At 40.1% G+C, this 11,602-nt stretch overlaps 1 protein-coding gene across 3 annotated transcripts; it reads right to left on the reverse strand.

Annotated features, from left to right (window-relative positions):
- Nucleotides 1-3,855: 3,855 nt before the first annotated feature.
- On the reverse strand, nt 3,856-10,621 carry mepcea (methylphosphate capping enzyme a). Of its 3 annotated transcripts, none has more exons than XM_068331982.1 (5): nt 10,354-10,621; nt 7,795-9,638; nt 6,375-6,593; nt 6,138-6,261; nt 3,856-6,044 (listed from the first exon to the last, which is right to left on the reverse strand). In XM_068331982.1, the coding sequence occupies exons 2-5, from the start codon at nt 9,589-9,591 to the stop codon at nt 6,010-6,012; spliced, it is 2,175 nt and encodes a 724-aa protein (XP_068188083.1). In that variant the 5' UTR covers nt 9,592-9,638; nt 10,354-10,621; the 3' UTR covers nt 3,856-6,009. The 3 variants fall into 3 exon arrangements, with proteins under 3 accessions (XP_068188083.1, XP_068188082.1, XP_068188084.1); XM_068331981.1 differs by having other exon boundaries at nt 10,227-10,364; XM_068331983.1 differs by lacking the exons at nt 3,856-6,044; nt 6,138-6,261 and having other exon boundaries at nt 6,455-7,649; nt 10,227-10,364.
- Nucleotides 10,622-11,602: the final 981 nt, after the last annotated feature.

Consider the following 11,602-nt stretch of genomic DNA (forward strand, 5'->3'; position numbering starts at 1 on the left):
TAGAAAATTGATAGACAAGTCATACGAGCCAGCAGCGGATGTTGAGGATGTGCATGGTGCAACAGAGGTTGTTTGGCTTGCTGACGGCTCTGGTTGTGTGTGTAGAGACCATGCTGGATGTTGTGAACGCCTGCTGGGCTGCCGGGGCTGGAAACAGGATTGCGAATGCCCACCATCCTGTGTTGTGTGTCTGGAGGCGGTACACGGGGCTGCCAAAGTCGGCTCCCGGGTGGAGAGCTTGCTGATGCCAGGAGTGTTGATTGGAAAGTTGCAGCAGAAGTGACTAATTGACAGCAGGTATCTGAGTGGGCAGTAAAAGTGGCTAAAAAGTAAAGGTTCATCCAAAAATTCATCAAACCTGTTCGGGATCATATGTGACCCCGCTCGTGGATAAGTGGGTTAGTGATACAAAACTTGTAATTTCTTGAAAATAATTCATTATGTTTTAAAAATAATCTCATGTTACAGACATATTTTATGAGGAACACCTGGAATGTGATTATATTGGAAGCTTTTATTTTGAAGCTGCTGAAGGAAAACAACCCATGGGGTCATGCCTGACCCCACAAGTGCATCCAAGGGCTAAAGTACTCTTCATCTTCAATCTTATATCCTCGCCTTGAAAGTCTACGACTACTTCTCCCCCCAAATTATATTTCTGTCCCTTTTGAATTATGACAATAACTCGAAAATGCAGAATCCCACAAAAGTTTAACAGAAACATGAAAATTAGAAGTTTCCTAACTCCCTTAGGATACACAGATATAGGTAAAAAAAAATTGCATATCGTGAAAAAGTTCAACATTTTTTTGTAAATAAACTCATTAGACAGAGTGAAATACTTCAAGCCTTTATTACTTGAAATTTTGATTATGGCTTGCAAATAATGAAAACCTAAATTTCAGTGTCCCAGAAAATTAGAATTAGATCATTGTGATGCACTATGAGGCATCAAGAACACAAATAGGAGTCTTTCTATTCATCGTGTAAAAATAAAAAATAAATCCTTCTGACAGTCATCAATTTAGGAAAGAAAAGTAAACTAGGAAGGGAAAGCATTAAATTTAATATCAACCATGATAACAAAACCACGATGAGCCAGAGGAATCCTTGCCAGCAGCCTTTCCCTTGAATGTGTAGCCCACTGACCCAAACTGAGACCATAAAGGCTCAGGAAACTTTTGCAGGTGTTTCGAGTTAATTTGCTGATTTGAGTAACACCATGACTTTCCAATATTGAAATTTTTCTTCCATCCCTCCCTCCATCCATCAATTTTCTGATTTTTCCGAGACACCAGATTTTGAATTCTTGTTATTTGTAAGTCAAAATAATTTTAAAAAATTAATAAAAGCTTGAAATATTTTATGTATAATTAATCAATGTATATATGGATTTCACTTTCTGAAATGAGTGACAGAAATATTGAACATTTTCATTATTTTTGAATTTGAGATGTCGCAGTATTTTAAGGTGAATTTTAATATCACTCCCAAAGAGAACCTCAGCATCTTCATCTCTGGTACCTCCAGCTCTGTCTCCTGTCTTTTCCTCAGTGACACTGTCTCTAGAACAAACAACATCGCTGGTCTCACCACAGTTTTGTACACCTTTCCTTTATTTTAGCTGAAACTCTTCTATCACACATCACACCTGACACTTTTCTCCACCTATTCCATCCTGCCTGTACAGGCGCTTCTTCACCTCTTTTCCACACTCTCCATTGTTCTGTACTGTTGACCTTAAGTACTTAAAATCCTCCACCTTCTTGATCTCTTCTTCCTGTAAACTCACTCTTACATTTGGGTCCCTCTCATTCACACACATATTCTGTCTTACTGCAGCTAACCTTCATTCCTCTCCTTTCCAGGACAAACCTCCACTTCTCTAGCTTCTCCTCCACCTGTTACCTGCTCTCACTCCAGATTACAATGTCATCTGCAAACATCAATCCATGGATATTCCTGTCTAACCTCGTCTGTCAGCCTGTCCATCACCATAGCAAACAAGGGGCTCAGAGCTGATCCTTGATGCAGTCCCACCTTCACCTTGAACTCTTCCGTCACACCCACAGCACACCTCACCACTGTCTTACAGTCCTCCTACATGCCCTGCACCGTTCTAACATACTGTACTTCTAACATGCAGATTACACACTTCTTAGTGCAAACATACTAACATACTAAATTGAAAACCTGACCCTAAATGATGTAAAACTACACACAAAATGTTAATGCACCCTAAAAAATAAAATGTATTTAATGGGATCAGATTTTTGATGGATGTGAAGCTCAAATATCATACAATATTGTTTTATTACTTAGGATCAACAGTCCAGAGAAATGGAGAGTGTGGAAAATAAGTGAAGAAGTGTGTACAGGCAGGATGGAACGGGTGGAGAAAAGTGTCAGGAGTGATGTGTGATAGAAGAGTTTCAGCTAAAATGAAAGGTCTACAAAACTGTAGTGAGACTAGCAATGTTGTTTAGTATAAAGACAGTGTCACTGAGGAAAAGACAGAAGACAGCGCTGGAGGTAGCAGAGATGAAGATGCTGAGGTTCTTTAGGAGTGACCATGATGGATAGGATCAGGAGTGAGTACATCAGAGGGACAGCACATGATAGAGGTTTTGGAGATCAAGTCAGAGAGGCCAGACTGAGATGGTTTGGACATGTCCAGAGGAGAGAGAGTATATACTGGTAGAAGGATGCTGAGTTTTGAACTGCCAGGCAGGAGGCCTAGAGGAAGACCAAAGAGGAGGTTTATGGATGCAGTGAAAGAGGACATGAAGGTAGTTGGTGTGAGAGAAGAGGATGCAGAAGACAGGGTTAGATGGAGGCAATTGATCCGCTGTGGTGACCCCTGATGGGAAAAGCCGAAAGGAAAAGAAGACATGAGCATGAGATTTGAGCATCAAAGATTATTTTACTATTATTACATCCCGCTTCTAAGTGGTGATGTATTGTTATTGTCAAGTGTTCGTATGTTTGTCCATTCGTACTGTATGTCCGCCAAATATCTTCGCAACCATTGCAGATAGAAAGATGAAACAAAAAGATTACTAAGGTGGCAAAGGGGATGAAAATGAGGTGATAACCTTGACCTTCAGAAAACTAGGTCAAGGTCAAATTTTAACTTTTGTACACTCAGGAACCGGATAAATAGAAAGACAAGAAGGTCAGTGTGAGTTAGACCATAGATCAAAGCTAGTGCATAGCTTTGACCTACCCTGAAAGGTCAAAGCTATGCTCTTCTCAGCTACTACTTTCAGGGTACCCTGACCTACCCTTCACGGGATGTTGCAGTTTCTGACTGTCTTCGTTCTTGTTATAAGTATGCTATTAAGATTATCAATGCTAGTGAATCCTGTTCAAACAAGGGGTACTACCTCCTTTACACCTATAGTTTAATTTTATAAAAATTACATCACACAGATTTCACACTACTTAGTGCAAAACCTCAAAAGGAGTTCAAATAGTTCATACAGCAATGTAAACGACACCATGCAGTTTCACATCTGGAGCAGAGAAAAAACTTTTCGTTTCGAAAACAATTCGTTTCTAAAATAAAATCTGCAAACGCAAAACACAGGTGAAACTTCTACGCCTCAGAAAGCGATTGTCTTGTTTGTGAAGGTGTGATTCGATGCTGTCTGATGAGTTGATGGAGCTTTTAATTAATTCACTTTCAATTCAAAATCTAACCATCAACATTATTTTATGAGCTAATCAGAATTCCCAAGTTTGGTATAAAATGTTTGATGGAAAAAGTGTCTACTGTGTATCTTATGTGTTTTGAAGGCTATAAATGTCTGACACATCAAACAAAGTGAAATGAGAGTTCATCAACAACAACACTCCTTTCAAAATGTTTATAAAAAAATAAAGAGCCAATCTACAAATCCGTGACCCTGCCAGGACGGAACAAAGAAAAAAACAAAAGAAATTCAAAGTATACATTTCATTTGTTACAGCGCTGTCAGCAATGGAAACTGTGACATGTGATTTAATCACAACTTGGCAGGAAACATTTTTTTAAAAAACTAAAAAACTGAAGAAAAGACAAAAAATAATTCACTGAAAAATTATGAGAGCAGTTATGAACTTAATATCAACAATAAAACAAAATTTCAAAAACATATTTACATTGATCGTTTACTAAAATAGTAACTCATCATTGATCAACTCTTACAATATGGTGCTATTAAACCATTAAAAAAAAGAAAAAGGATTTTGTGTCCCGACCACTTTGAATGAAAAGTTGTTGGTGAGCAGAGCTCAGTACACTCAAACAAACACACAATCACAACGAATGGCTACCGATAGCCGACTGTCCTGTTTAGGCCGGAGATGAAGAGGGTGGTGTAATGTGTCCAATTCAAGGTGGACAAAATCAAAAAAATATTCTGACAGTACTTCAATACAAACAGTATTTTCATATTTAAATTTGGTTTAAAGGAACATATATTTCAGTATTTTTCAACAGATGTAAATGTTTTTTCAGCCTTAAAGCCAGAAAAGCATTACGGGTGATTCTGTTTGAATTAACGTGTCTGTTAGCAATCAGACACACAAAGCAATGCATGTGTTTATATAACAAAATATTAGCAGGCCTGTTTTCAGCTTTACACTCATCAACTCATGAAGGACATTGTAAATAATATATTCAGTTGGGCTATGGCTACCATTTTGAAAAACAAACAAAAACAAACGAACAAAGAAAACTAGGTCACAACATGCAACATATTTACCTTCAAAATTTGTCATTTGTGGTCAATATCTTGAGTTGATCCAAAAGCTTAGAAGTTTCACCTCCTGCTAGGAAGGAGGATAAACAAGGTGCAAACAACACACCTGAAGGTTTGTAGGAAGCTCACATTCAAAACAGCCAAATATCCTTTCTCAAAAATGAAACTATCACATTTTCCAATCTGAACTTAAGGATTTGTCTTCCCTGCAGTAGTTTAAACTAAATACTGCTTCCATGTGATAACAGAGTGAAATATTGGATTATATCATTATTCATGAGTTATAAAAGACCTATTGGTCACTAAAAAAGGAATATTATTGTAAAAATCTCTTTGTATTTGTGCGCTGGGTAAGCACGTTCCTCTGCTTTGCTTTAGTTGCTTTGGCTGTTTCGATTGTGCGTGTCTCTTTGTGCATCGTTGTTGCACAACCTGCATTTCACTTTAGAGGGTCTTAGTCTTGTGAAGTCTTTTCATAATGTCAAAAATGCAGTAGATCTGTAAAAAAGCTATTAAACTTGCCAAAAATAATGACCAAACAAAATACAATTGGGGACAAACGCATTCCCAACACAAACTGAATACATGGCTGATGGAATTTTGTTTGGCAGTTTTAAATTACAATATGTGCACTACTTGATGCAGCTAGTCAAGCAACAGAATGATTTCTATGACTTCAATAATAACATATGGTACATGAAACACAGTAGTTAAACTGCAGTGTGGCTCTTCTGGAGACATGACATCACTATTACCTGCTAATGGCTTTGTAATACCAAGCTCCAGTGCAAATGCTGTCTTCACTATTTACCAATTGTACTATGTTTAATTTATTAACGATGATGTAGTGGCATGGGGAGAAAACTCATTAAAGTCCAAATAGAAGGACAAAGTAATGGCTGTGCATCAAACTGAGGCATTATCAGCACTACAGACAGTCAAAGGAAATGATCAGATAAGCATCTCTTCCAGACTGGCAAAACTGAGAACATAAATTACTATTCTGAATTATTTAAAACTTCTTAAAGAATTTCTAGCCCCAGAGGTTTCCGATTAGGTGCCTCCTCTTGACAATTATCCTAGTTACACAACAAATTCCACTTTTGGTCCCGTTCTCCTTTCTGGATTTCATCTTTAGCATTGCTGAGTATCTTAAAAGTATTCAAAGGATTCATCTCGCAGTAGAGGGCAGCTGGCTGGCTGGCTTGTACGTGTGGCAGATGTTCAGGCTACTCCTATTCAGAGTTCTTCAATGCAGAAGCGGTCATTTGTAAAATAAGTAGATTGGCCTCTGAAACCCTGTTGTGATGAGAGAAAAAGTTAAAGAGGACTCCGAGTTAGGTAGAGGTGACATATTATGCGTGAATTTACTCTGACAAATAAGTGAATTACCTTTTATTGAACACCTGGGGGCTCCAAGGTACTCAAAACTAGTAAAGCCCACTTCGGTTGTAAGGTACGATGAAAACTGGTCAGGTTTGAGGCGGATGCTGTGATAATTTCGCCTGATATTATCCTGTTAAGTGGGAAGATAAATAAATATTTCATAAAATCAATTCAGACATCATAAGCATGGCTGGAATAAATCAAAAGTAAGATTTATAATATCCATGTCCTTCAGTTTCTTACTGTAAGCTTCTTTCTCCTCACATAGGATTCCCAGGGCTGTGGCTCTAGGAAAAACAATCCTCCAGGACGGAGATGTCTGTAGACTCTCTTGAAGAGTCGCTTGAGACCACTGTCTCCCCAGTTCAGGTGAACCCATTTGGTAACGCTCAGGCACAAGATTACATCGTATTCTGGCCGCTGGGTCAAAAGGAGATTGTCGCTCTCCAAGACATAATTGGCCTAAAGAACAGAAAAAGCATACCGAGTAGGGGGAGAGGGGCAACGTGAAAGTAAAATGCTTGTGCTGCTTTTGTTTCTCTTAATTTAATTCTTCTGTTACACGGCAGACCAACTTTTCTCCTTATGCACATTTCAAAAGTGGACATAGGAAGCTTTCGACAGCGATCTGGAAATACAGTCTTAGCTCACTGTTTGATTGCAACAGAGTTATAAAATTTACACCAAGTGATCGCAAACATTTCAAGGAACTCTGCAGAATGCAGAGTGCACCTCAGGTTATAATTTACATGCAGATAATATAACTGTCAGTTTTAATAGTGACGGTCAGGCATGGGCTGACGGTCAACAAAACACAGAAACTTAATTGCAGGAAAAGTGATAATCAAATGAATGGATCTCATTTTGTTTATTATGTGAAATGTCATAACAGGAACAGCACCAATAACAACTGTACTCACAAATGCAAAGGTTATAAAAGGTTGAGATTTTCTTGCTTGTCCATGAAACCATTTGACAATTTTCTTATTTGGAGCACTGATGTGAATTTATCATCAAAGAGACATTTCTCTTTCAGAGCCATCTTGTATTGTGCAGACTGGGGAAATTATGCTATTCAGCTTGAACCTTTGGATTCATTTACCATCCTGTCTTGTACTAACATCACTTCCAATTCTTTAAGTGGAGGATGTTATCAAATTTATTCACAAACACTTTCATTTAGGTATCTAACCAATTCATGTTGCTGCCTAGACAAAGCTTGTAAGACACAAGGCCAGTAGATAGAACATGCTACAATGGAAATTACAGCAAGAAAAAAACATTCTGGCTGAAGAATGCTTCAGTTTAAAAGCTACTGCAATAATTTTAAAACTATCAACCTGAGATAACAGCAGATGGCAAAAGAAAGGCTGCCAGCTACATCATAATATTAGTCTCATGAAAAGGAGAGGCCGCTTCTTAACTTCATTCATTTTTCAGTTCCCAACATCACTGGAAGCTTCAGAGACCCTCTGATTTCATCACCTACTGAGGTGAGCCAACACAAGGGTGGACAGACTGGTGGGGAATCAAATTTAACGTTTGTATTAATTTTTTCTTCTAAACTCTGTGTATGTGCACTGTATGTATAAGCTGCATTAAGCAGCAACAATGTTAGCTTATATTAACAGGTAAGACAGCTATCATTATCAGTATTTCTTACCCTGATGAAGGACACATTTGAGGGGAACTCCCCAGGTCGTGTGGTGGGCGATTCTGTGAGTGGAGGAGCCGCTATGGGCCCCCTGGAGATGCGAAGGGACACAGGAAAAGAGCAGCTCACTGGGTGATCAGCAGGGAGTAAAGCACAACCTTCCTGCCCCATTTCCTCACTGGTTTTGTCCTGCTTCTGTGTTCCCGACTCAGCTGCGGGACAGGAGTCATTGTCATTTTCACCCTTTTCAGGCCTGTTTTCTGCATTCACAAGTTTCCCATTTTCATCCCTGCTTTCGGCTTCATTGTGCTTCTTGCCTGTAACTGTGTGACTCTCATTTCCATTCCTTTCCTCCTGATTAGTGCTCTGTGTTGCACGCCTGGCCTCTTGGGTCTGCAATTCAGACAGGTAATGTCTGATGTTCTTACGAGCTGCGTGTACCAGACCACCATCAATATCCAAGCCCAGGATGCGAGCAGGTCTTAGCATTTTGGCAATATACAGCGTTAGGTGGCCTGAGTTGCATCCCAAATCCAGAACGTCTTTACCTTCAAACCATTCTGGACGAAGCAGACGCACCCGTGAATCTTCACTATAACAAGGGTTACGGTAGCCATAATACTTGTTGTAGTTCCCGTACTGGAATTTCTTCTGTTGTTCCTTTGCCTGGCTGTGGTGATGATGGTGGTGCTGGCGACCTGATGACCCTGTTTTGGATCCACTCCTTGGTGTTTGGAAGGACTGAGAATTTTTCAAACCCCCTGCACCACAACTTCTGTCTCCAGGTCCTAACTTCCCAACTGGTGTAGAATGGATCACTGGGGGCTCAATCTTGCCAGAGTTGCGCCTACGCTTGCGTCTACTTATGTGCTGGCTTGGTCCCCCTGACGCTGAAGATATGGAATCCTCCCTAGATACAGATGCCGACTCTTCCTTGTAGCTGGTAGAGTTGTCAACAGAGTGGCCATGGGAATCTCCGGTGACACTAGAGAATCTGCTGGACTCTATGGAGGTATCTAGGTCAGAACAAGAAGCTAACACACTTGGAAGTGATGTGGAAGTACCCATTTTAACATCATTTTTTCCTGATTCAGCGAGGTTGATCTGTGAAGTTGAAATCCCACTGCCACCAACCACACCCCCACCTCCTCCTCCATGGTGTCTATTACGATGCCTCTTCCTGCCACCGGTTTTGAAGGGGTATGCCAAAAAGCTACTGTCTGCTAGTCCACTATTGAGGTTCAATGGATCTGTGATATCCCTGGGGATGAGGATCTCCACAGGATCTCGACTCTTCGCTGGCAGCGGGGAGGATTTGGGAGTCTCTGCATTCAATGCCCTGTTGACATCCTCATCCAGCAGACTGTTGAGATTAAGCGGGTCAAAAATGTTTCCGCCCATGAGAAAGTTGGTAGGCAACACAGAGTCACTCTCAGAATTTGCTCTTCGTCTCCTCTTGCCAGATGATGGATGCTTGAAACTTGAGTTTGCTGTGTTGCGGCGCTTTGTAAGCTTATTTTGTTGCTGTTGTTTGGAATAATGATAGCTGTTCCTGCGATTGTTATTCTCATTCCCTCTGGAAGTGTGTCCAGAATTGTTTGAGTGGGTAAGCATGTCAGTTGTGCTGGTGTGCTTAAGTGAGGCTGCCGTTGCTGGACAAGAAGCTACAAAATCAGGAGTAGCAACAGTATCTTCCACCATTGTTGATATACTGCCGAACCCTCCAGCACATTCTGAAAGCTGCAGAGCTGATGTTGAGACAGCTTGTGGACTGCCAGTTTTTACAGAATCCTCGTCAACAGACATCTTACTTGGGTTTCAGAGCAGATGCAGGCATGAAAAATCTTGCAGATCTAAAAGTAACAAAATAACTAATTAGTCAAATTAAAAATCCTTGAATAATCAGCATTTTGTATGATATCAGTGATATCATACAAAAATGATCTGCCTCATTATTACTGTAACCCAAAAACCTAAATAAAAGTGACTAATCCTAGCCTGATTAAGCATTAGCTACTGTTGTCTAACTGCTAAGTAGTATTTAAATCCAGAAATAGACATTTCCAATTTGCATCTAAAACAAAGAGGGTCAGGCGAAGTTCACGTCGTTGTCAATCACTAGAATATACAGAAGAAGATTTAACCCTTTACTTTCCACTGCCATTTCCTAACACAGTGTTACTGTAATAACAACAAGAGGTTTCCGTGTTTTCTACGGAGCCTCGAGGGCTACACCGTTATCGGATTGGATGTCTCACTCAAAACGGATATCTACTCCTGGGCCGCTAAGCTGAAAAGTTTTGGAGTCCCCGTGATGGACAGTTATCTAGTTAGCAGGCTAGCTAACCTAGCTTCTCATGCGGGCCGAAGATAAACGTATACTAATCGTTTATCTCCATTCCGGCCAAAAAGCGACATTAGACAAACGGTCAAGTACCCACCTTGATGCACTGCTGTCAAATCCCCCCGATTTTCTGCGTCACATTTGTGAAAGTGATACTATCTAGCAGATGGTCACCTATTCGCGTACAGTCAACAGTGTAGTCACCATCAAACTAACAGTCTTACCTCACAGTTCTCCCCGCCTCCTGCCGGACTGTCACCGCCGCGCGCTCTCGTCTCGCGCTAATGTTAGCGTAGCTAGCTCACAACTGTTCCTACACAAATATAACTGTGCTAAGCTACATAAGTTAGCACGGCGCTGGTGTTACGTTGCTAGTACGTCCACAAAAAACGACCCTCAGCCTCCGCGGCTGTGTTATCGACTTATTCAGTGAACTCCTAGTCGCTCCGTGTCTCGCAGGTAGGTGAATAAATTATTCCGTCTGCTGATAAAGTCGGCATGGCGGCGCATCCGGGCCTCCGAGCTGCAGTCGAGGATGACTGGGGCGGAGATTGTGACTGGCAGAGGAACTGGGATCACACAGAGCCTCGAGCCTCAAGGCTGCAACTGTACTTTGTTTTCAGAAAACTGTAAATATAAATTGTTTTTTTTTTTTAAAAGTGGCATTGGACACGAGCAACAATCATAAAGTTACAAATATCCATATTTAGTCTTTATTTTTTGATTTTGCTATGAAAAAAAGTTTAACATTTTATTTATTTACCAATTTTCTAGCCCAAAGTTTACATTTAATTTTAGTTTTTTGTAACCTGCTCTTTTAAATCTGATATCTGTTCTGCTAATGGCTTCAAAGTACACTTTATTAATTCACTGCTGATAAGCTCAGTTTCATTCAGTATTATAATAAAGACGATGCAAGAGATTCAAATAGGTCCTCTTGCACACAGGTGGTTTGAGGACTTCACACATAGGACAACTTCTAATAGTGTGTGCAGGATATATATAGGTTGATGTTTCAGAGAATTTTGAGCAACCATAAGAAGGTATAGCAGAAATAATGTTGCCCCTCTTTTTAGTACATTGTCTTCTGTCTGATCAGATAGATGAGTCAGCGATGAATCTGCAGGTACACAATGTGAGTACAACTACAACGCGGTGATAAGATTGCTCACAAAATCACTGTCAATTACTTCAGACATTGTTAAATATCTCTTTTAAATTCTGTTCAGTTATTTTCGTTAACAAATGCATTGCAACCACATTTACAGTCTACAAAGTATTTGTTGATGCTGTGGTTTTATTGACAACATTACAGGTGCAACTTCAAGCTAACAATTTACAAGGCAAAGCTATTTTTCTTGCCGTTGCTTCCCCAGGATCTAGTAAGCCTGAAATTAGAGTTCTGGATGTGAACTAAGAGGAAATTTTGCTGAGGTAGTTATGAAGCTTCTTCCATACCATCTCCTGATTGTG

This window comes from Antennarius striatus, chromosome 13 (genome assembly GCF_040054535.1).
Source record: "Antennarius striatus isolate MH-2024 chromosome 13, ASM4005453v1, whole genome shotgun sequence".
Lineage (NCBI taxonomy): Eukaryota > Metazoa > Chordata > Actinopteri > Lophiiformes > Antennariidae > Antennarius > Antennarius striatus.